General features: G+C 41.3%; 1 protein-coding gene across 16 annotated transcripts in view; it reads left to right on the top strand.

The window, feature by feature from the left end:
- FER (FER tyrosine kinase) overlaps positions 1 to 26480 on the top strand; it is a 443173-nt gene that overhangs the window by 320411 nt on the left and 96282 nt on the right. For 15 of the 16 annotated variants that reach the window (XM_074995257.1, XM_074995259.1, XM_074995252.1 and 12 more), the window contains one exon: positions 24232 to 24355. In XM_074995257.1, the coding sequence (XP_074851358.1) occupies positions 24232 to 24355 (124 nt within the window). Of the gene's footprint in view, positions 1 to 20231; positions 20381 to 24231; positions 24356 to 26480 lie in introns of all 16 variants that reach the window. The other variant, XR_012645737.1, reaches the window with a different exon arrangement.

Raw genomic sequence — 26480 nt, 5'->3', positions numbered from 1 at the left:
CCAACCTTCCCACCTGGTCCCACTCCACACTTCCCCCCCACCAGCCCGGGACTCCTCTGGGACGCAGGCAGTCAGTAGGGGCAGCCAGAGCTCAGCTGTCCCTCCCTGCACCTTGCTCCCACTGCAGCTCAGTTGCTCCTAGGATTCTTCTGCTAGCTTTGCAGAGGGAGAAGGTGGGGAGGGGAGCGGGTAGCGCTGAAGGCAGAGTGTTCCCCTGCCCCTGTGCCCCGTCTTCACAGAGCAGAGACTGGGGAGACGGGGGAGACAGCGCAGCTGCAGTCTGAAGCATGGATGGTAAATGACTCAGCAGCGCAGAGCAGGGGAGTGGGGAGACAACAGAGCAGGACAGAGTTCCCTTAAAAAGACAGAGGGTGGCTTCTGTCGGAACCTTACCCAGCAGCAGCGAGCACACACACTCGATGTCACCATCACATGCATACGCTACAGCGCACACTTACTCCGTGTCACAGTCAGTCTCTCGTACCGTGTTTCTCTTTCACTCTCTCATACTCTTTGTGTCTCTCTGTAGCTCCAGACCCACTCCCACCCCTTCTGCCTGAGGCTCCCCCCCCATCTGGGTGGCCCATAGCTGGATCATGACCAGTGGAGTGGCCCCTCTGCAAAAATTATTGCCTACTTGAGTTATCCTGACTGAGCTTCTGATGTAGACAGCACTATGTTGACAGGGGAGCTTTTCCCATCAACACAGCTGTCACCTCTTGGAGAGGTGAATACTTAGGCCTACAAGAGAAGCTCTTCTGTTGGCATCGATAGCATCTTCAGTAAGCTCTACAATGGTGCCATTGCAGCAGTGTGACAGTAGGTAAACCGTGAATCTCATTGTCTTCTGATGCTTTTTCCGGGAAAGAGCAGCTGTAATACCTCTCCTTCCTCAGGGTGCAAAAAGCCTTGTTCAGTTGCTGTGAAATATATCCTTGCAATTCTCTTTATGGACTTCAAACTGATTGTGTGACCCGGTTGTTTTTTAGTTGTTATTAAGGTATAGTTTCTTAGCTACCATATTCATGCCAATGCGCTTATTCACTGCAGTATTCTATCAAAGCTTCTATTTCTGATTTCATCCATCACAATATTCTGAACCAACATTAGGAGCCACAGATATTTTAAAGTGATGCTTCATAATGCATCAGGCTGTTAAGTGTGGTTTTCTAATGTTTCATTTGGCGCCTAATATCCAAAAATAAATGAGGATGGAATAGTTTTGAGATTACCACTTACCATGACAATGAAAGAATATTAATCATTTGAACATGGAGTTGTTTCCATTAATGTGTACATTCCAAAAGTCTATTACCTTTTTGCGTATTGTAGACACTGTACTGGCATTTTTCTTACTTGCTTTTGGATAGGCTGCTGCATTCCAATAGTGCTTATTCTTCTCTAGAGGATGAAGTAAAAGGCTTAACTAAAAATGCACTAATACTGAATATGGTGTTGGACATAAAGGAGAATTGTTCCAAACATTACAGAATCATTCCTTTATTTTCCATAGCTTAAAAAAGGGATCAGCAGTCTCTCCGAAGCGGATGGCTGAATTTTGACCTTTTGACCTCTATCTACGGTCCAAGTGCCAGTGATACTTTTGAAAGTCACTAATAATCCTACTTACAACAACTTCATTAATAAATAAAGATGCAGAGCTTTACTGTTTTAGTCTTTAAATCTCTGTCTCACTGGGCTTTTGAAATATATAAAAATGTCCCAGATTTTAATTCAGGTTGAATGTCTCTCATTCCATATTCCCTAGTTCAACAACTTCCATGGTCTCAGGTGGTCTGGCAAGCAGCCCTACGTGCTTGGAGCAGAGCTGCCGGTGGCCTTGGGCAGCGAGCCCTGGTGGCCAGGGGTGCAGAGCTGCTGCTGGCCATGGGCCTGGAGCCACCACCGGCTGGGGGAGGGGACAGCAGCAACGCTGCAGGGAGATGAGGGCCCCCCTTCACCCAGCCTGCTCCTCCCCGTTCTCCTGCCCGGGTCACCCCACTCTACTTCTATATCCCTCCTGCCCAGACTCTCCCTGACCATGACCCTCAGCCTGTTTCTGCACCTTCCCTCCACCCGCAGATTTCTCACCTCCAGCCCGGTCCTGAACCCTCCACCTGCTGCTGCAGCTTATCTCCCACCCAAATGCCCAAACCCCAGCCCACTCCTACACCTTCCCATTCAGATTGCCCACCCTTAGTGCGCTCCTGCACCCTCCCTCACAACCAGACCCCAAACACCCACCTCCGCCCTCTGACACCTGCTCCCTCCCTCCTGGCCAGAACCCACACATCTACCCCCAGCCCGTGGGGGAAAGGTAGAGAAACCAACCTGCAGCAGGTTCTGCAGCACTCCACGACAGGGACTCTGTCCCCAGCCCCCATTGCAAAGGGTGTTCCAGGGGGGCTCTGTCCACAGCCTCGTGGTGGGGGCTTGTGCTGCAGAGGCCACCATGGTAAGGCTCCAGCCCTAGCCCCACACTGTGGCAGAGGCTCCAGGGGGCTCCAGCCCCAGCCCTACACCACAGAGAGGGTTCCGGGGGGGGCCCCAGCCCCATGGCAGGGGCTTGTGCTTCAGGGGCTGTTGTGGTCGATCTCTGGCTGCAGTGTCATGGTGGTGTGGGGGGCTTCCAGCCCCAGCCCCATGCTGCGGAGGGGGCTCCAGGGAGGCTGCAGCCCCAACCTGGCACGGCAGAGGGGGCTGTGGTGAGCTCCGGCCTCAGCCTCAGCACTGCAGGGGAGTTCCAGGAGGGCCCCGGCTTTGGACCCCCATACCGCGGTGGAGGCTCCATGAGGTCTCTGGCCCTAGCCCACCCCATGGAGAGGGCTTGGGCCTCAGCTCCACGCTGCCACGGGGGCCTTGGCAGCAGGGGCTCCATCCCTGCCCCGGCCCCCTCCTGTGCCACCCCCGCCACATGCCCTTAAAAGTCAGCTCATGTGCCAACGGTGGCATGCGTGCCAGGGATTGATGACCCCAAGTTAAAAGAAATGAAATCAGAATTTCCTCCTCTCATGAGTGAATGAGTACTTCGTATGAATCCTAAATAAAGCTGTCATTGTCTTTGCATGGATGTTATAAATGTAACGCAACAGCTGTCATATGGCGTTTAGATGGTTAAGTCAGATGATTGCATCTGGAGTAGCAGTGCATATTGCTGTGATGCCTCCTTTGTATTTGTGAAAGGGGCAGTCAGGAGCTGTTCCATGTGCTATGGCCTGTTTTGGGTGACGGTACTCCCTCACAGGAGAGTGTTTTTAATTTTGTGTTTGTACAGCAAATACCTGTCATTGCCATGGTTTGTGAGTATATAGTTCAGGGTTGCCCATAAGTAACACTGTACTCAAGAAGGTTTTGGGTCCAGGACAACCCCCACTCCACCCCTTCACCCAAGCCCTACTTCTTCCCGGTTCACACCTTTCCCCACTCCCCACCCTGTGGAGTCTGTGAGTGTGGGGGTGGGGGTGGGCCTGGCTCCTGCTGTTACTAGTAGTTCCCCACTGTTCACGGGTAACATCTCAGGGTGCCCTAGCCTCCAGATTCCCCCAGAACATGGGGCACAGAGCAGCTGCCCTCACCCTTTCTATGGAGAGCCATCCCACCCATAAACTTCATGGGAAATGGAAGCCAAGAATCTTCTGCATTGGATCTTCCGCAATGTGTTGTTCTGTTGAACTGTTTGGCTTTCCAAACTTGAACGGTTGAAGTTACATTGTTGAAGGTTAAATGTGTGGGCAGTAAATCACTACAGGGTTTGTATTCCTAGGCCATTAATGTATTTTTCAGGCATGTTTAAGTGGCTTAGAGATGGGCCATATTCAAGTAATGTGCATAGTAATGTAACTTATGGCTAAAAAAATCACAGTAAAACCCTGAATTACATGGGTTTACTTTCCTGCAACCGCACATAACTCAAATTTTCACACAAGTCAGCGTTGCCTCTTGGTTCCCAGCTGCTTGTGGGACCCAGGAAACTGAACAGCCCACCAGGGAGGGTCAGTTTCCTGGCTGCTCTCCCCCAGCCACATGACTGTCAGCCTGACAGCAGCACCACTGAAGGAAGGCAGGTAGAAGGCGCTCTTAACTGCAGGCAGCTAGGGAGGCTGAAAGCCTCAGCGCAGCTTCAAATTGCACTTAACTTGTGTTAAAGTGAGTTATGTGCATTTTGGAGCTGCGTATTTTGAGGGTTTATTGTAGAACAAAAGTTTTTGGGACACTAACAATTGTTTCTTTTAAAACACAGATATTTTATTTTTGTATCCCTGTACAATGAAAAATTTCTAGTCATAGGGAGCTATTTGTGTATGTGTGTTTTCATAGCTCAAATTGTTTCTGCTCTTATTTTAGTGTAAATTGGTGTAAGGTACAGCCAATAAATAACCCTCTGCCAGAAGATCCTGATAGGTGCTCAGGTACTATGTTAAGGGGGGCGGGCTATAAAAGTAACCTAAAGTAACCTAAAAAGGTAGATGATAGAGTTGGAGAGAGTTAACTGAACTCATCTTTCAGATTTTTACTGTCTAATGTTTTTTTTCTCCCTTTGGAAACTAGCGTTTTTACCTTAGCGGTGAAACTTGGTAAAGTTCCCTTCACTTTGTTTCCAAAGCAGTTGTTTCGGGTTTCAACTTAGACATAGGGGGAAAAGGTAACATTCAGTGAATCAGCTTGTGATGGTAATTTTCCTTCTTTTGAAAAATAGAGATAAAAATTAAGAGCAAAATTTGAAAATGAGATATCTAAATGTGTATATAGGCTGTAAAAATTTCTGAATCGGCAAAAGTGCTAAGTAACTGGAGGTGCTGTTGTCTTCTGCAGCATGTGTGAGTATTTGGCATCTATGGAAATTGGGGTGCTTTTGGTTAGGCACTTTGAAATATAGATTTAAGACCTTACTTTAGACATCCAGGATTTAAAAGTTTTTGTGTAAGTAACCAAATATATATCCTGTACAACCCTGTTCTGTGTTTTAAGAAACCTAATAACATGTTCCTATTAAAATCACAGAAAGAGAACAGAGAGGCTTAGAAGAAGATATAGTGAGACCATGGATAAAATGTTTGCACTAATATAGAGTCATAGAATCCTAGGGTTGGAAGGGATCTCAGGTCGTCCAGTCCAGCGTCCTGCCCAAAGCAGGATCAAATCTAACTAAATCGTCCCACAACTAAAGAACAGTCATGTAGCACTTTAAAGGCTAACAAAATAATGTGTTAGGTGATGAGCTTTCATGGGGCAGGTCTGAAGAAGTGGGTCTGCCCCACTAAAGCTTATCAGCTAATATTTTGTTAGTCATTAATGTGCTTTATAATTGCTTTTTTGTTTTGTGAAGATACAGACAAACACGTATACCTCTCTGTAACTATAAATCATCCTAGCCAGAACTTTGTCAAGTCAGGACTTAAAAACCTCTAGCAATGGAGATTCCATCACTTCTATGGGTAACACATTCCAGTTCTTCACCACCCTCCCAGTGAAATAGTTTCTTCTAATATCAACCTACACCTCCCAGTCTATAACTTGAGATCACTGCTCCTTGTCTGCTATCTGTCACTACTGAGGACAGCCTCTCTCCATCTTCTTTAGAGCCCCCTCCCCCACTTTCAGGAAGTTGAAGGCTGTTATCAAATCTCCCCTCAGTCTTCTCTTCTGCAAACTAAATAAGCCCAAATCCCTCAGCCTCTCTTTGTAGGTCATGTGCTCCAGCCCCCTAAGCATTTTTGTTGCCCTCTGCTGGACCCTCTCCAAAGCACCTCTATACTTCCTACACTGTGGGGGCCCAGAACTGGATGTAATACCCTAGATGTGGCCTCACCCATACAGAACAGTTGAGAATAACAACTTCTGTGGATCTTCTGGAAATGCTCCTCCTAATGCACTCCAATATGCCATTAACTTTCTTGGCTATAAGGGTGCACTGCTGACTCATATCCAGCCTCTCATCCATTGTAATCCCCAGGACCTTTTCTGCTGCACTGGTACGTAACCAGCCTGTAATAATGCTTGGGATTCTTCTGTCCTAAGTGGAGGACGCTGCACTTGTCCTTCTTGAACCTCATCAGATTTCTTTAGGCCCAATCCTCCAATTTATCTAGATTACTTTGGACCCTACCCCTGCCCTCCAACTTATCTAACTGTCTCCCTAGCTTAGTGTCATCTGCAAATTTGTGGAGGGTGCAATCCATTCCCTCATCCAGGTCATTAATAAAGATGTTGAACAATATCAGCCCTAGAATTGATCCTTGGTGCACGCCACTTGAAACCGATTGCCAAACAGATATCAAGCCATTGATAACTACCTTTTTGGCCTGATCATCTAGCCAGTTTTGTATCCACCTTATGGTCCATGTATCCAATCCACACTTCCTTAACTTGTGGGCAAGAATATTGAAAGACTGTATCGAAAGCTTTGCTAAAGTCAAGGTGTGTCACATCCACTGACTTCCACATGTCCACAGAGCCAGTTACCTCATCATGGAAGCTAATCAGGTTGATCAGTCATGACTCGTCCTTAGTGAATCCATGTTGACTCTGTCTGATCATGTCCCCTTTTCCAGGTACTTCAAAATGGATTCTTTGAGGCTCCACTCCATGATTTTTTTGTGGACTGATGTAAGGCTGACAAGTCTATAGTTCCTTGAATTGTACTACTTTTTTAAAGATGCGTGACAGACTTGTGTATATTTTCATCACAGTCTGGTTCTTGCAGGGGGAACATCTGCCTTCCTTCCCCACCCCTATAGAAATGACTCTTGAGAAAGCACCCATAGGGTTCCATAGAGACATTTTCTTTCTTGAGGTGTTTTAGGGAACAGATGATTGTGCCAAGTCTTTCCTTTGAAATGAATGATAAACTTTAAGAATCCTTTGGCTCTTTCCATATGTCTTGACCAATGTAATATATTTGCTGGATATAGCAATTGTATTCATGTACTCTTTTTCATATAAACTATTCAGAACATTCTGAAGTTTGTTGTAGGGAAACTCTAAATACATTCACTTGGTGACTACCTGGTAAAGACATGGAACTGATGGTAAGAAAATCATATGATCTTTCTTCCCGAAGGAAGTAAATATACACCTTTAAAAAAATTTAGTGACTTCTGTGAAGTGCAAAATAAGAAAATCTTTTCAAACCTATCAAACAATAAAGGGGCAGAACATTATCACTTCTCAGTTTGTGGTAAAAAATATTAGAAGTTATTTATTGTTCTGTAGTTATAAGTGCCCATGAAGAGACACTACTTTGTTTAATGCGCTAACATAACTGGAGACCATATTAAGTGTGTATGTGCATGCACATTATTCAGTACTGGTGCCTGCTTATATTATGGTTTGTCTCCTCGTGCAGCACACTTTATTTAGATTTCTATAGAAATTAGTCACTTACATTTGTCTGATTATAAACTTCTAAAATAACATAGCTCATTTAGATGATATTTTGGCAGCTGTTTTTATTGCTCATTGAGAGAGAAAAGGTAAGTGAGGTAACATCTTTAATTAGAATGACTTTTTTTGGTGGAAGGGACAATGTTTGAACTTCACAGAGCTCTTCTCTTCTCTTGGACAGGGATTCGCAACCTATAGGTTGGGACCCAAACATGATCGCAATTCGTTTTGTTAAGGATTGCTAGCAGCTCAGCGCTGCACAGGGCTTTTAAAGAAGCCATTTGCAGCTTCTTAACGCTGCCACACCCAGCAGCTCTCCCTATCAATAGAGAAACAACTACACATTACAAAGACAGCTTGTCTGCCTTTGATATTCATAGTCATCCCAGGCAAGCCAGTTAATAGACTCTTGCAGTAAGTAATTTTCGCCCCCCTCCTCCATTCCCCCTTTTGCCCCCCTTCTGTTCGAAGAAGCTGATTTGTCAGTTTTCATTTTGTGTTTATCTCTCTCCCCCAGTCCCTGAGTATGACTCACACACCCCTCCATCCTCCAAGTGACCCCCCAACCCCTCCAGCCTCTGAGTGTGACTCCCCCTGCCCCTCTAGCCTCTGAGTGTGGGGTTTAAGTTGTGGGGGGGGAGTCAGGGGAGGTAGCGGTTTGGGGATGAGGGTCTTTTCCCCACCACAACTCAGATCAACTATGATAAAATAATTAACTATAATAAATGTAGTGTTATTATTTTATTATTAATAATGTATTTTCCCTTTTTCTATGAAATAAATACTATGAATATGTCCCTGTCTGGAAAAGGTTGGGAACCAGAGTGTAAGGGCTAAATATCTGGTGGGACAGATTAACTATTAGAGTCCTCATTGTCAAAGGAAAGCTGCACAATGCCTTCAAAAAATGAGCTTGGGAGCTTTAAATGGTAATGCTACAGGATACTAAAAGCCATGTACTTAATATAGACATTACCATAAAATATGTATATTGTCATTTGTATCCTAAAGAGAAAAATAAATTGTGAATTGTAAACCGGAAAAGTAAACTCATAGGGTGAGATTTCCTGATAGCGCAGGTCAAAGAGAAACCTGCAGATGTGTTGAGAAGTAGCCTGAGAGGAACTAAGTGGATGATTGACTGAGGAGGCTACACAGTTAGACATGCTGTGAGTGAGCCCATGAAAAATGTAGGCAAGCAGATGTCATTTTGAATTAGGACTCCGGTGGGGTTGTGTATTTTGGTGACTTCAGTGGGACTGTGTGCCAGCTGAGTGTTACTTTGACTTTAAGAAAAGGGTGTTCTTTAGGACATTTAATTTAGACGTTAATGGTTGGACTGGAGATGGGAGTCTGGGGGCATCCATACTTGCAGGGGCTGAATGTGTTTGCTGCAGTTTTATAGTCCCATTTTACAGTCTGGTAATTTGACCCTTGCAGGCCCAAGTCAGCTGACACAGGATAGCTGTAGGTGTTTAATTGCAGTGTAGGCAGATACATATTGTTAACAATATAATTTAAAAAGAAAATGTTTCTGAAAAATATTTCTAAGAAATATTACTTACTGTCCGTACTACACCAGTAGAGGCTATAAATAGAAATGTCTGTGAGATTTGTCAAGATACCGATTCAGTGATAGAGTTGAATTTTTAAGTATGTGCTGTGCTCACTTTTCCAGAGAACAAAGCTGCATTGCTTGCTTGCAGAATATATAATGGAAAATAAAAGAAAAGACTGCAAGGGAGGGATAAGCACAATTATTTTATTGCTTGTCTTGTATTCACTTTCACCTGATGTGGAAAGATGTGATCGGTGTCTTCACTTGCCAGCCTGGAAGGAACATTGCTTTAGACTGGCACGTTTACACTTACATTTAGATTCACACTGGCACATAGCTTTAGATTCTTTCTTTCAGATGCTGCAGTATTCATATCTGACAATGGTCACAAGTTTCCTCTGCATGCAGTGGTCTTGGTTCACGGGCATTCACTGAAGTGGTGATGCTGTTACATCAAACACAGAGCTATTCTTAGGCTTAGAAGCAGGTTAGAGGGGTCAGGTGAGTGGTACATATTGTGTAATACTGCATATCATTAATAGTGTGTCATAGATGTGCCGTATGATCTGTGAAAATGGTGGGTTTTAGAGACCTGAAGAAAGTGTGAAGAGTGGGTAGGTCTGTTTGTAATAAAATTATACTCTATATAAAGAGCCATATAACTTAATTTTCTTGCTCAGGTGCCATAAAGCTCCCCAGCAGTGGTTATTTTATTCCTGATTTCCAGCTCTACTTGTCCATTCATGGTTCTTATTTTCTTTGTTTCTCTTTTCTGCCATGGGCTTGTAAGACATGGAGCAGAGGAGAGGGTCAACTGTTTTAGGTTCCTAGACTCATTAGGAGTGAAGTCCTGCCACAGTGATTGAGCCTTATTTTCCGAGGTTGTAAACATTTTGGCTGTATCTACATGTGCCACTTTCTCCAAAAGTGGCATGCTAATAAACAGCCCAAAAACTGCTAATGAGACATGGATGTAAATTCCCAGCACCTCATTAGCATAGGGTCACATGATTTGAAGTCCAGAAAAAGGTCTTTCTGGACTCCAAAACAGAGTGTAGAGGCATGGCCCCTGTGGGATCTTAGGGAAGATGAAGACTTTTTCGGTACGTGCACACAATTAGGAGCTGTGCAGTCTTTTGCTATCATGACTTTGTGCAAAGTTATACAGTATGGGCTGTTAAACAGAAAAACCCTGTTTTCGTCTACAGGTACAGTATTGCATGTGCAGATCACATTTCATCAGTACTTTCTAGAAAGCTTTGTTGAGGCCACCTGAATACTGAATTACACTGAATGTTCAGATCCAAGACAATAGAAGAAGCTATAGCCCATCCATCTGCTGGAGTTTCCCTCCAAAAGCAGTTTACTTCCAGCTGTTTTTGGCTGTTTGAGGACTTCTTGTAGTTGAATACTTCAGTTGTTTCTAGGATTACTTCTGAAACCGTTATAAAGAATGTTTGGGTTGTGGAGTCAGGTATTCAGAAGATTGGTAACACTAGAATGAAAGTGGTCTGCACAAACAGAATTAATCCTACTTCTGTAAATATTATGATAGTCTTTCATTACACAAACACATTTTTCCATAGGACCACTCCCTCATTCAGTGCATAAGTTATTCAGTATTTTATATTCCTTGATGTATACCTTCCATGCCCTATACCATTGATAGGCAACCTTGGCTGGTGATTGGGCCACATGAGTGGACTTCCTTCATTTCAGTGGACCACAAGATTGTTGTAACCAAGATTGTATCTCAGGATAGGAGAGTTTTGGTCAATGTGCTTGATCATCTAGAATTTGCTGCATGTGTTGCCTGACCCATAGTAGTGCTTCAAATGCATGAAGAGGGAGTTCATGGCTCTCGCAGTTAATGTTGTGTGCAGAGTGCAGCTCTCTTCACTTGCCCATGCTTTGTGTTTGTTGTTTTAGTAATACTGGTAGAGGGAACAACTATGAATCCCTTCCTGGAGCCTGCACTTCAAACTTCCTTCCATGTACCAATCTCCTGCCCCACCCCCAGAGCCAAGTCCTCCTCCCTCATTACAATTTCTGCCCCAGTCTGGAGCCCCGTCCTACACCCCAGGATCCATCCAGTCCCATATGCCCAGCCAGCACCCTCACTCTCTTCCTGCCTCTCTCCCGCACCTAAATCCCATGCCACAGACTGGAGCCCCCTCCCAACCCTAAACCTCTGATTTCTGTCCCCAGAGGATGCTAATCTGTCTATCCCCATGCCTCCCCACCCTGCTGGGCTCTTATTTTCTCTGATCCCCTCCCTGCCTTGCTGTGTGCTGATTTCCCCACCCCACCATGTCCTGATTGTTCCCCTCCAGCCTTCTGCTCCAGGTACCATCTCTGTCCCAGAACCTTGTTCCAGAGACCACCCTCCCAGCTCCTCTGTTCTCTGATTCACTCCCTCCCCCCATGCTCTTGTTCCAGGGACTGATTGCTGTTATGTCCTGATGGGGTAGGCAGGCTGGCTGTGCATCAGCTACTTCCAGCGTGGCTGTGCAGGTGGTAGATGTGTCCCAGGATGGGAGACAGATGAAAGGAGTGGAAAGCAAGTGATGAGAAAGGGAAGTTTGGTTTTAAGGGATTAGAAAGTTGGCAACCCTACCTTCACACTGTGTGTTTTTGTTTTATAGAATTAACTTTGAGCCGTTTCTAAACAACAGTTGTATTTCTGACGTTTAACGAACGATCACCATTTAATGAGTCATATTCATCGTCATTTAGACAAAACGAGTGAAAGGTTTAGAAGATGAATTTCTATCTGGCTCATCTCCTGCTTTCTAACCCTAAATCATTTGCAGTGTATCAGCCTTAAAACACTCCAGTTGCAATCATTTATTCTTTGCTGTCCTTAACATGGTAACATAATCTCAATAAACTGGATGTTCCAGTAGTGATACTGTTCATCTTCACAAGAATAGGCATATGAGAATCCTGAGCTATTTTTCCAGTTAACAGTATTGCTTTTTACTTCTTTATATGTATGCACATACAATCACACTGGATAGTGTATTTCATTACAGCTGGCTATAAAACTAGCCATTAAATCAATACTAGAGAAATGAAAGTGTATACAACTTTAATAAAAACAATCTCTTGAGCACCCCTAAAATTATACCTGTGAATATGACAGATAGTTTTTAATATCTTAGAAATGTAATTTTCCTAGCATTACAACAAACACATTTTAAGCACCTTAAAATGCATTAAAATAATTCACAGGTTATATATTCTGCTGGTGACAAATACAGGACTGACAGTATGCACAAAAGGAATGCAGTAGGGTTAGGGTTCCATTCCACAGTAAAAAGACTTGGTTTCTCCATAACGCCTAAAATTCTTTTTCCTTACCCTAAAAACTGACATGAGTAATTTTTTTAGTATTTGACTGCCTTTATGTGTCATTTAAAGAATATTGCTTCAGGGAGTGCCTCAAACTTTGGGCACTATTTCAAAGATAACTGACGCATCCTCGTTAATAACATTCACATTACACTTATAAAGGGGAGCAAAGTGAATTTAGCGAGCTTTTATTTATTGTAAGAAATAAAGTTTAGATATTACTCATCTCCTACACATGGTATGTTTCCCTTCATCATTTCCCTTTTGTTTGGGCATCGGTTTTGGGTTTTTTTATGAGTAGTGTCCAGGAAGCTTACAATGCATGAATGCATAATTATCCCAGGCAAAGCACTTAACATCCCCCTTCACCCCCTCTCCTCTGCCCTCCGTTCAATGTATTTGATTTGTCAGTTTTTATTACAATTTTTTGGGACCTCTGTGCTGTAACTCAGTCTACTGGAAATGCTATAGATCTGAAGAAGTGGGGCGGCCCCACAAAAGCTCATTACCTAATAAATTATTTAGTTAGTTTTTAAGTGCTACATGATTGCTGTTTTGTTTTGGGTGCACCTTGTTGAGGAGGTCTCACTAAAGCAAAGCACCTGCTTGAGGGCTCTGAAGAATTAAAGGATTAACAATGTTTGTAATGCAAAATAAATATTCTCTATTTTGGTATTTGTTATCTGCAGAGATTAGACGCTTTTTTAAACTTAAACTTGGGTGTGTTTTACTTTTAGAAATTTATACACATAAGCAAAATGCTTCTGGAACTAAATAAATCTGCGCAACGTAAGCAGACATGACTATCTTTCATCATTTGACAGTAGAGACACAGAATTCATTGATACATACATCACTAACAGCTTCTTTGCTGTAGACTATATAGCTGAAGTTCTCTCAGAATGCCCAGATAAAAGTCTAATATTCCTTTTAGTAAAACTAAACAGATTTTCCATATTTAACTGTTGATTTATACTGTTTCAGCTTCCTTCTATAGTTTAATTCTCTTTTTGGAAAATCACAATTTTCTTCCACTTTTGTCAAAATATTACACATGCAGTTTCATAGCCCTACAGTATTATTCCCATCTTCTCAAACAAGCCATCCTCCAGAAGTGCTGACATATGGTGCTGTGATTACTGGATTACCACCTCCATATGTATGAGAGAGAGAGAAAGCACATGTCTCACAGTTGAAATATATAAAAGGCTATTTTTGAATTATGCCTAGTACAGCGGGTTGGTATAATGGAGCTCCATGCTAGTTGTACAGACAGTTGGCTTCTGTTTGTTACTAAAATAGTTTCATCATATTCTGTTGCCCAATCTGGGCCTATTTGTCCAGTTTTGTAAACATAAACCAAGTAGTTGATTTCTGCTTGGTGATGACACTGTAATGGTGCAATTATTTCTATAGTGCTTATAGCTGTTGGAGTAGAACTCATTTTCTAGTTGCGTTGTGTCCCATTAACTAAAATTACAGCTAGCCACATAGAATACAAACCACTGAATGCTGGGTATCAGTTGACATTATTTTCTTATCAAATTATTTGATTTTATTTGTAATACTATAAAGTACTGTCACATTCCATTTAAATAGGTTTTCATTGTTACCAGCAACTGTTATCTTGTAAATTATGTATTCAAATATATCCCAAATAAAGTTAATAATATACTGATGTTAAAACTTGTTTTAAGAAGTGGGTGACAAAATCACACAGCGAAAGTTCTAAAGGGAAAGGATTGCAATGAAATCCTCTTATCTCAGCTTTGATTATATTCACATTGACTGTTTCTTCTTAAGGTAGATAGCTAGGAATGTTTTCCACAATACATTTTAAAAATCTGAATGTATTAGTAGAATAATCCTCTGTATGTTAAAGGATAAATAATTAAGCTTGTATTTATGTCACTGTGGTGAAAAATAATCAGGCTTTAACATGAAATGACAGGCAGTATTTTGTGTAGAATACTTTAGTGATGAAAATAGCTAATTTCTAAATCAGAGTTGAGCAGAATAAGTTAAATTTTATGTTATGGAGAATCTCTCTGAAGTTTTTTTCCTTTCATGAATTTTTAGCATTAATACAGCTTTCATAAAATTTTAATATTCGTAAAAATGTGCTGTATACTTTTTAAAGGAATACTGCATCCTTTTTACTCAACTTGATGTTTATATAGCTCAGAAGCAATTCATCCAAAGCACTGAAAGTATGTTCATATTTCTCAGCCCGCATCTGAGGGTGTTTCTCTTGCTGAAGAGTAGCAGAATGTGTGGAAGTTGCAGCATGGGAGACTAATATAAGAGATCATAAACATGTATCCATCCTATTTAAAAATCAACTAATGAAATGGTGATTTTCATCTGATTAAATTTACTAGGAAAAACCTGGGTTTTTTGTTTTTGTTTGTTTGTGTTTAAAGTGTTCACTCTCAAGTTTTTAATACAAATCTTTTATTATTCTTTTAAAATGTTTTAAAAGAGATATAAAGCCAATATGTTGTACATTCAGAGTCTACATTCATAGTGTACCAAAACTATTCCATTCATACTAGAACTATCATATTTCTTTCTAGTGAAGATGTAAGCAAAAGTTGAATAAAGGATTATTGCATTGTATTACCTAGGGAGGTTGTAGAATCTCCATCATTGGCTACTTTTAAGGGCAGATTGGTTCTACACCTGTCAGGGATGGTGTAGAACACTAAGTCTTGCCACGAGTGTGGGGTATTGGACAATTCTTGAGGCCTCGTCCAGTCCTATAATAATCTCGTACTTAGCTCTTGTGCAGATCTCCTGGCATTTGTGGACTAGCATATGTCCTATGGAAGGTTGACATACATTCGTCTTGAAGAATATGAACATTCTTTTAATCTGATAGATGAGGATCAAGAAAATTGCACTAAAATGATAATCTTTGTAATGGTAGAACCAGATTTACCTTTCCTCATGAAAAGATTTCCCACTTCAGAGCTTATTCATATTGTCGGTAAAATCACCAAGCTGTTTGAATACTATAATCTCTCTTTACAAGCAGGAAATGTATATCATTAATCGAACAAAAACTTTGCAACCGGAAACTGAAGACCAAAACCTCTTAAACATCATGATTAGACACAGAATTTCTTGTTGTTTTTCATGATTAGACAGTTAGCAATCCTATCACATGAGAGTCATTGGAGAATTTTGCCTTAGTGATATTCATAGGGTTGGCTGTGGTGCCCCCTTGAGTGCCATGCTCATGCATCAGTATATTAGGCACCACCAGCCCTACACCCTCTCACTTCCTTCTTACTACCTGTGCAAGACAGTCCAACTGCCTTTCCTTGCATCGCAAAGGCTATTGTTTTGTTTCTTCTGACTTGGAGCCATAGGGCCCTGTAAATAGTTTGTTTATACTAGCTAGTGTTAATTAGTTGCATGCCTTGGTCACCAGCATTTAAGTTCTCTGTTCAGACCTACATGGTTTCTACCCTCCTAATGCAGATTACTTGGGGGAGGCACTGATCTCTATTACTGGCACCATTTGCCCTCCCACTGGTTGTATCTTAGCACACATCCCCTCACCTACTCTGTGGGAGTCATCTCCATTGCTCCGCCAAACCGCCAGTGCCATGCTTGTTTGGAGCTTCTGGCAATCTGTTACCTAATACACCTATCCATGAAGTCTCGTTTCTAATAATCACAGCATTTTGACACAGCATGGTGGAGAAATAGGGTGTTTTGTGGCAGATCAGCCATGACAAAGATTAAGACACTTTACGGCCTCTTCTTAATTTCTGTCATCCTTCCATATTAATCAGCTAATACTTCTTCCATCATTATTTCCCAAACCACCTGAGAATGCACTTTACAGTGCACACATTAGGTAAGCATTGGCATTCTATTTAGATAGAACCAAACAATTTAGAACTTCACCAAAACTATTTGCATTCATCACAGAATGGTCCAGAGATGCTGCCATGTCTATGCAGAGGCTTTCCAAATGGATATTAGAATGTATTCACCTTTGCTAGTAATTAAAGGGCACGTAATCTCTAGCAGGGACCTTAGCTCTCTACCAGATAAATACAATTGTCAGTAACACATCTAAGCAGTGTTCCCCTCAGAAACATATGTGAAGCTGCCCCCCAGATATCTGAACACACCTTTGCTAACCATTACTCAGTCAAGGCCTACAAGCAGATATATGGCTGGTCCAAACTACATCATCTTCACCCAATATACCAACTCCAAAACGCCTTCCAACCTAAGAACAGGGAGCACCCCCAGGGAAACCATTGGAAAAAAGAGGTTACTCACCTTGTGTGGTAACTGAGGTTTTTCAAGATATGTCCCCTCGGTGGGTGCTCTACAACTGACCTCTACTTCTGAGTTCAGATGGTGAACTCTAATTTAGAGAGAAAATTGCAGGGTCTAGGTTGCACAGGCACTAAATAAAATGCTACTGGCACTCTAACGCAAACACAGCGCATGTGTGACCCTAATTCTGTATTAAAATTCTGACAGCAAACAACATGGATGAACCTGGAGAGGAGCACCCATGGGGTGGGGGAACACATCTCAAACAACTTGAGTTATTGAACTAGGAGAGTAACTGTCTCTTCAGCATATTGTGTTTCACAGCACTTTGCTGGGTTGGAAGACAGACTTTTGATATTTGGTTTTATTTGGTGCTATGTAATGAGTCTTTGAAACTTCGTAATGAGAAACATCGTAAAGATTCTTGTTGACTGTGTAGGATACATTCCATTCTGAAATCTTTCTTCCCCCCTGCCCATGTCTCCAAGTCCTGGTCTTGTAAATACCTCAAAAATTCTAGTTCCTAATGCAGTGGTGATCTTGACAATGCTGATTAAAATACTTAATAGCTGTGAAGTAAACAGTATTTTGAGACAGTTTTCTAAAAAGACTCTAAGGACTGCTTGGTTTTGGGCCAATTCTACAAAACACTGTGGCTTTTTTTCTTTTAGATGTATCATGTGCCAAAGTAGAAAGAGATATCATTTGATCCTGATTTATTATTCCCATTTTTTTGTACACTTATGGCTACCTTTTTTCATTTTGATTAATATCTTTTTATTATTTACTTTTGACATCTATTTATCTTTGTAGCTTTTGACAGGAAGTAAGGGGTTTTTTCACCCCCAGTTGTACTGGTGTAGCCAGACAGCCAGCCCCCTCTCAGACCAGCATTGCTGGGAACACAAGGGAGCCAAAACAACAGGGCACTTAACATAAATTCCAGCACAGCCTTTGAAGCTGTGAGAAGCACAGGTGTGCTTCTGCAATGTGCCTCTGGGAACATATACAACGATTAGGCTCACAGCAGACAGAGAAGCTGTGACAGACATGGCTCTTAGCCCCTACTAAATAACGTGATGCACACACACCCACATCCTAGGTGGGAAAATATTTACCCTAATAAAAGAATGTCCAGTAGTCGAAACTTATTGTTTCTCTCCCTTGCAAGTGTAAACTACTCTTGCGAGAGCTGGCGTCACCCAGACAGACCAGCCCCAATTTGGCATAAGAAAGGAGAAAGAGAATAAAGGAGTACAGAGGTATAAGTATGGGACCTACAGCACCATGATTTTTGAGTGCTTTTCACTATCTATCTGCTGGTCAGATAAGTGACAGCCTCCCAAGGCTTCTGCAGCTAAGAGGGTCCCTGAGCCTTGTCCCTTATTCGTCTTTCCGCGGAATTGAGTGACCGATCCTGGCTTGGCACCGCTGGAATCGAGAGATGCAAGGAGGGTAAGAAGCACCCACACCTGATCTCCTATCTTTAGTGTACACATATTTTGAAATAGAGCTCTATACTTTGTTTTCTTTCTTTGGGATTGTGGCTTCAGCTTTGTAACTTGTTTGTGTGTGTAACATCTATACATTTAAATAAGTAGGCACTAGCAATTTTGTAACCACATGATTAGAATCTAGTTTAATAAATTTTGGTAACCATTTGTGCATAAGCCTGACTTGTTTCTCTGGTTTACTGTAAAGCAGCCAACACAATTAAAGAACCTCAGCCGTTTTGGCTATAAAGCCTGGCCATTAGGTGAGAGTACTAAGAGCCTAGCGTTGAGTTGTGCCGCCTCCACGGGGCAAACTCTTGGGGCGCCTGTCATTCAATCCTGACTGCCCACTGCGAAGGAGCTCTGAGCTCTAGCAGTTAAAGTCACGGGTGTGGAAAGGCTCTTAGTGCTGCCATTGGGGCACATGTCAGTCAATGTTGACTGCCCACTGCGAAGGAGCTCTGAGCTCTAGCAGTTAAAGTCACGGGTGGTTAGGACCTTGGGGCATCTGTCAGCCTAGCCCGGGCTGCCCGCCGCGAAGGGACAGTGCGTCCTAGCGGTTAAAGTCACGGATGGTATAAAACGGGCATAGCTGGCACCTCACCAAACATCCTTGGCCGTCGGCTAACAACTGGGTGATACATATTTTTGATCCACACAGATTTTTAATACGTTATTTTTCCTTTATCTTTAGAGATCATTCAGTTCTTGTTCACATTCATATTTGAGCTCATTCACAATTAGAAACATCTTTGATATATAGTTATATCGCTGGCAATGCTAATTTTTAATTTACAGTTTTGAAATCTGTTTTTATTAATCCTTTGGGCTACATCTACACTTGCCCCCGTCTTTAAGGGGGCACGGTAATCAGGCTGATGGGAGATTACTAATTCTCCCCTGTGGCAATTTCAAAGTGTCAAAGTGGGGACTAAAGGTAGTTTGAAGTGCCCACAGATACACGGCATGCCGGCTCTTTGAAGTTTGACACTTTGAAGTTGCCGCAGTGGAGAATTAGCCTAATGAAATGCTGAATATGCATCACAGCACATCATTAGTAATCTCCCATAAGCCTGATCATCATGTCCCCTTTGAAGAAGGGGGCAAGCGTAGACGTAGCCTAGGAATTTTTCCTTGTTCTGCTTTGTCTCTTTTGTCCTTTCTGCCGCAATAAAGTTTACTTCCTGTTGCTTATTATGCCCAGCAGGATTGGTGGTTAAAATAGGAGATACTCGGGTGCCTATTTCAGACAGATACTCCTGGTGTTCTTAACAAGACTGTTAGGGCAATCATATACAAGGCGTTCTTATTACAAACTAATCTGAACTAGACTGTTTACTCTGAAAAATATAAAAGAAGATTTTGATTGTAGCACACTCCCAGTTTGACCCTGAGTTAATGTTTCATGAAAGGAATAGGCCAATTGTTTTGTTAGACGTCCCAAAAGAAATTTTACTGCTCGTGGTAAGCAATGCTATCTCAGTTATTGAATTCTTGCTTTGCTGAGTTTCATCTTACATTAGTACTGCAAATAACATATATGATTACTGTTTCCTATTGAATATTTTCCTCTTTGTATTATGCTGAAAGCTCTTGTATTTTGGCTGCCTTCTCTGACCTGCACAGAAATTTCTCTTCTATGTCTGTCCTTTCATTATTTCCTCCTATATGGAGGGCCTTGCACAGCTACAAAATTAGTATCAGGATCTGCAAAAATGATCTCCAGATATAAAGTCGATATCCGTAGATTATCAGGGTAGTAGAGACAGAATCTGTACCCGCATCCATATCCTCAAAAATAAACTATGGATATCTTTATGCACATCTGCTGATATGGGAAACTGTGAGTATAAAGTGAATATCTACATATTTGTAGAACCCTACCTGTGTATTTTTTCTTGGCCTGCATGGGTCTTTTGTTGATGTATGTTGGATTTTTGTTTATTTTTACCAAAACTGTTAAGTAGTTTTGGTTGTTTTTTTGTTCTTTGTATAGTAACTGGACTTTTTGTCGCCCAGACATGGATAACTACTGAACTTTATCTCCAATTTCTAATTTAGTTTTATGAAAGGGGCTGGAAAAAAAAGTTGACGTGCAAAAAATATAGTAGTATCTTATTATTACTTTTATCTTTGTACAGTGCCCAAAACTTTTCTTGACGCTTTACAGAACAAAAGCCACAGTACTTACCAGAAGGGTATACAATCTAATTTTAGAGATGGGATATTAGAGAAGCAACCAAAAGGAGGGACAATAAGGGAGAGGGAGGATGAAGATAACAATAATGAGGTAATTATTAGCATTAAGATGTCAACTGTGACCAGAGTCCGTAACAGTCATCATCATCTTGTGCATTTTGCTCACATTTCACAGTTATTATACTACTTTCAAATTTTTCTGCAGCTATTTTTTGTTGTAGATGTAACCGTTTATTTAGCAAGTTCCACCATCAGGTGTTACTTTTAGAACAGTTTTTCTCCTGTTTCTCTAGCATATGGGCCTGGTGTTTCTTAGGTACTTAAGGAAGGGCTCAAGGAAGGTATCTGGGTGTGGTAGGCGCAGGAGTCACAGCAGGAGCTTGGAGATGTTGGGGGCTCAGGGCCAGGGGCAGAGAATGTGGCAGGTGCAGGAGTCAGGGTTAGATAGTGAGGAGGGGCTCAGGGCATAGGCTCTGGGGGAGTGAGTGCAGGAGTGAAGGCAGCGGGTGAAGGGCTCAGAGTATAGGTCACGGGGTGAGGAGGGGTGGAAACTATTCTGCCTGGGCACTGGCTGTCTGGTAACACCCAGAGCCTATGCTCCCCTGGTGGCCACTCTGTTCCTTGTGCAGCCTCCTCCTTGTGATCCTTCTCCAGTATAACTATCTCTGCTGCAGATCCCTCCCATTCCATTTCATGAGAAACTGGTACATTCCAGGCATATCCCATTGTCGTGGCACAACCAAACCCTTTCTTTGCGTTATGATAAGGGGAAGCTGTATACCAAATTTGGTGATCCTAGCTCTTAACATTTAGGAGGTGTTCTTGAACAGTTACACGCGCGCGCACATACACACAAATAAATATATAGTAGAGAGTAGATATTCTATTGAATCAATTTAGGGGTACCATTAAGATTGTCCAAATGATCCAATTTAGCTCTTTTATTGTTAAATATTTATATTTTGCCTGACTCATTTATATCTTTCTACTGATATGTGGATGTTAGAGGTTGGAGTCACCACCACAGCACTTTCTGCTGGACAGTCCTGAGAATTAGCTCTCGCTGCCCAAAAGCACCCTTTTCCAGTTAGTGCATACCTGCCATTATCCATGCTGTCACAATCTCCACCACACTGGGGCTACATCCCTCTCAGACTATGGGGCCCCTTTCCCTGTGGAACACCCATGTTCTGCAGTCGTCCCTTCCAGGGGAACCCAGTTACCCCTAAGCCCACCATTTGCCTCAGTGACCAACTTCTGTTCTTCATCTACCATCCCTGATAGATGTTTGTCTAACCTGCTCTTAAATATGTCCAGTGATGGAGATTCCACAGTGTCCCTAGGTAACTTATTCCAGGATTTAACCACCCATACAGTTAGTTAGTTTTCCCTAATGTCCAAACTAAACCCCCCTTGCTGCAGCTTATGCCCATTGCTTCTTTGTCCTATCCTTTCATAGCCTAATAGAATTCACTGGCGGGAAGTTTTTGCTAGTATTTAGCACGCATTTTTCATTCTTAGTTTGATCTTATTTTCTAATGCGTCTTAAACCATTTTTGTGTTTTTTGACTGTTATTCCACAGAGCTGATCACACTCTGATCATACCCTTAGTCTTTAGCCATAACTTAGCCAAACTTTGGGTATTCTGTGCTTTTCCTCTCTCATTAGAACCTAAAATGTAGTATCCAGAGCTTGGTAAAGATTGACTGTTATAATATGTCTACACTGCAGTAAAACACCTGTGTCTGCCCTGGTTTAGCTGACTTGAGCTTCCAGGGCTCTTGCTGCAGGGCTATAAAATTGCAGTTGACAGCTGGGCTGAATCCCAGACTCTGGGACCACTCCTTCTTGCAGGCTCCCTGAGTTTGATTGTCTACCTTGCAGTGTTAATCAAGCTCTGAAGCCTAGGTCTGCTCCCATGAACCACCTGTGTGTGTTTCATTCCAGTGTGCACATAAATTTAGGGCCATGGTCAGATAAGCATAGTTTAACAAAGCTCTATTGTTGCTCTAAGTTTGTGATTCTCAACCTCATTTCATTTGACAGCCCCTGAAAAATGTCAATGGGGCTGGGGACTCGTTTGGAAATTTCAAAGGCAGATCCAGATCCCTTTGGAAATCTGTTGCATGTATATAGATTTGAAATCTGTTTGCCAGTTTTCAGTCTGTCTTATTCATACTTTCTGGACCCACCCTGGGGGTCTGCAGACCACAAGTTGAAAGCCGCTGGTCTAAACTACACCATACCAGCCTTTGGTCAGTCGTGAAATGGAGAGGCACAATCTGCTGTGGTTCTCCCCTTCTCCCTCAGTTGTGCCCAGCCTGTGCTGCACACACTTGAGGACTGAGCCTGTAAGCTGTATGCAGATATAATGCATGTAGTTATAGATAACGTAAAACAGAACTGATTTCACATCATCATTTTGTTCCAGTATATGATGATATTTGTGTGTACATGTACAGTACATTCACCAGATACAAAAACGTTATTTGGACATCAGGTTAAAGGAAAGCATATTTGTTTCTAAAATGTTCTTGGTGCTCTGTGGGCAAGCAAAGGGGTAAAGCAACAGAGTTTTAACTGGAGGTTAAGCTTCCTGGGAACTTTCATTAAGGAAAAACTCATTAACCCATCACCTACAGAGATTTTATATCAAAAGAAGCACAGATCCTTGGTAAAGTATTTTAAAAAAGTACAGGGGATGAAAATTAAGATGCTATTTCCTTTCACAAACACTCTTGATAGCTCGGGACTGCAGGGCTAGAAAGAAATTGTCTCTGAGTAAAATCTTCTCTAATAATCCTTCAGTTTATCTCTTATAACGTGAAATACAACTAGATATTTCCTGTTTAAAAAAAAAATCCCAGGTGAATCTTTTAACATATGGTAATGTTTCTCCAGTGCTAAGACAGCATATGAAAACTGTGTTATGGGGCATTACTTGAGAGGAGATCACTAGAATCAATTCAGCACATAGTAAAATGAATTGAAGGCTAGCAAAATGGCTCTCTATATAATAATATGTAAACCTTCAGACTTGAAAGAGTTATACTGGTTGCACCTCCCAAAATCGGGATTCTCCAGCAATGCCCATGGTCTGGCAGGTCTCCGGATATTACTGGACCAAAAAGCCCCTGGCTTGGGAGGCTATTAGGAAGAGGGTAGGTGGCTGGGAGCCCAGCAACAGAGTGCTGGCAGCAAGAGGGGCCTGTGGGATGTAAGGGGAGCTGGTGGCAGAGAGGGGCAGTAAACTAGGAGCCAGAGGGAGGGGACCTCTCTTCATGTGGCAAATTCCCTCATTACAGGAATGGTCAGGTCCAAGGGATGCAACCTGTACTATGCTTTCTGGCACTGTCTGCTGCAATCAGGCATATTTTAGATTTTAATGCACGTTTCTAGCCATCAGCACATACCAGTACAAGGTTTCTTGTGATCTTTCTGTTGTTTACTTTTGTCCTAATCAACAATCACAGAGACATTATTTAACTGTTATAAATCTTCAAATACAAACTCATCACCTATTGCCATACTCAGTGTTTAATAGACTGTTACAGCTGAAAGATGTGGTTAAAGCTACTTTTTAATCAGACCCTATTATCTGTAAATTCTTAGTCCGTAATTCATAGTTATGCAAACACATATTTTGTATACATAGGGAAATATGGCTTATATGCAGTAAAAATATGGCCTTGATTAAATTTTGTTCTTTCTTTGTATGGCTTTCAACTGGAAGCACTTTGAGCAATATTCCGGGCAGCTTAAGGTAGCGAAATGCTAATAGGAATGTATTCTTCCAATTTTCTTTTTTATCATAGCCTCAAACAAATTAGTAGGAAATCATTGCTGATAGTGTAATACATTTTGTTCAGTCAAGCATCCCTAACGAGAGAGAAATGTATCATTGCTGTCCTGTCTCATTGTCCATTTATCTCTTTCTCTAGGAGGTGATTTCCTCTCCTTTTTAAGAAAGAAGAAGGATGAGCTAAAAACCAAACAGTTAGTGAAATTTTCATTAGATGCTGCTGCTGGCATGGCATATCTTGAATCAAAAAACTGTATACACAGGTAAGGATTAAAGATACTCATTTTCCATACTACAGTTTTAGCCACTTGAATGGGTAGATAAATGGTTAAATGTGTAGTGCGTAATATAAACTGGATAAATCTTTAAACTGTATAAAACAGGCTAAAATTTTGAAGTCTGTGTCTGGGTTTGAATTCAATTATTAGTGACTCTTGTAGCATGCTACTATGTTATTCAGCCATTAAGACAGGAAAGAGAAGTTAAATATGCAATGAATGGCTCACTGAGAGAGAATTTGAGTCAAGGAAAACATGGCTGATAAGTCAGCAAGGGATTATGACAATTAAAGAAACTAGCTAGAGTCTGTTTCAAGCTAAGAGCTACATAGACAGAAGAAGCATTTTAGTATGCTGGCCTTTCCCATTTTAGCAAAACCTATTGATTTGTAAAGATCATGAAGATGGGCTAAAAGCAGAAGTTCTGCACATCAGAACAGTATTAATTGTTCTGTCATGCCAACTCTCCAAACAATCCCTATGCTTTCTAGTATTTGACATATTTGACATTTTTCGCAAGTCAGTCCCACTCTGGAATTTTCTGTGCATTTCAGTGCAATTTAAATAGTTTCTCCCCATTTGTCCTCCCAGATATCTCACTGTATAGCTTTTTAGTATGACCTAAATGAATCAAGCTAACAGAAACATGGTGGTAATTCCTTTATGGAGAAATGTTATTTTCAGTGGTGATATGGTTCAAACTGCAGTTAAAAGTTTTTGACAAAGTTTTTAGCTGCTTAATCTATTGTAATGGTGTAATTTTTTACCTGGTGGAACTCTAATAAGGCCAGATTGTTCGAGAACTGAATGATATTTCCCTGGTTTCAAGTATAAAGTTTTCCCACTATCAGATATGTAAAGGTAATCTAGGTTACAAACATGTTCTATAAATTCTAAAAAATAGAGTTAAAAAAGTTCACCATATATTTTCACCCAATTTTGTAGGCATGATTAATTTAGATGTCCCCATGTTCTGTGCTTCACTTCACATCCATCTGAAGAACCACCATTAGTTATCAAACTCTGTGCCCAAAATAGTACTAACATTATCAATGATGCACAGATGAGTTAGCAAAACAGTTGATAGCTTGTGCTCCACAAGAACCATAGAAACAAAACAAGTGTAAATGTAAAGTAATCAATACTAAAAATCATAGGGAGGTATTACAAACAATATGGAAAGAACAGTATAAGAACAGTAACATTCTCATGGTATGGTATGGAATCACAAACATGAAGTGCTTATAAATGTTCTAATAAATTGGTATAATTTAATTTTGTTCCATATACTTCTCACTGTTAGATGGAAAGTGCCTGCTCAGATCATTAGAATTTCAAAAAAAATAAAAATGGGAAAAATAAATAGTTTTTGGAGCTTTGTAGCAACTGGTTGTGTTCTGTAGTTGTCATTATTGAAAAAACAGCGTGGCAGTTTGTCATTGCATAGAACCATGAAAGCTGCAAAATGCAAATAAATAATTGCGGAAGGAAGTAACTAGCTGCTGGAGTAGTATGTGGTCCTTTTCTTGAGTCTCTGGAGAAAGATATCCTAGGTCTTTCAGCTTAGTTGGAGCCACTGCTATTAAGTGCACATGTGGGATTTGCCATTTGTTTTCTGTGAAGTAGATTGTGCTTTTTTCAAATACAGTTGTATACCATTGTATATACAATATGATTCTGTTTTTTTGTTATTTTTTAATTACTTACTGGGAATTTATTCATACGTGGTGCTAACCTACAACTTATTTCCCAAATCAGGTAAATTTTATGAGCAAGTGGTCTTAGGGTTGATCTTCTAGTGGTTTGAATTAAATCATTTGCAGTAGCAGTTGGGTTTGGTATTTTCTATTTTGTAATTGTGAATGGTCTTTTTCTCAAACCTGTATTTCAGAGAGCTTTCTGGAAAATGCGTGTGTGTGTGTGTGTGTGTGTGTGTGTGTATTCATTCACATATAGAATGGCTCAAGATTTGCATTGTATAGAGAGTGATAATGGTGTGAAGTTTTGATTGTCATGAGTTTGAGTTGCCTGTGTTAATTAAGACTGGCAAAGCTGAGCTATGAATTATGCAGGTCTTCTCAAATAAGGGTGATAAAATGTTAATACATTA

The sequence above is a fragment of the Carettochelys insculpta genome, chromosome 5, assembly GCF_033958435.1.
Source record: "Carettochelys insculpta isolate YL-2023 chromosome 5, ASM3395843v1, whole genome shotgun sequence".
Lineage (NCBI taxonomy): Eukaryota > Metazoa > Chordata > Testudines > Carettochelyidae > Carettochelys > Carettochelys insculpta.
This window is presented reverse-complemented; position numbering and strand designations above follow the sequence as displayed.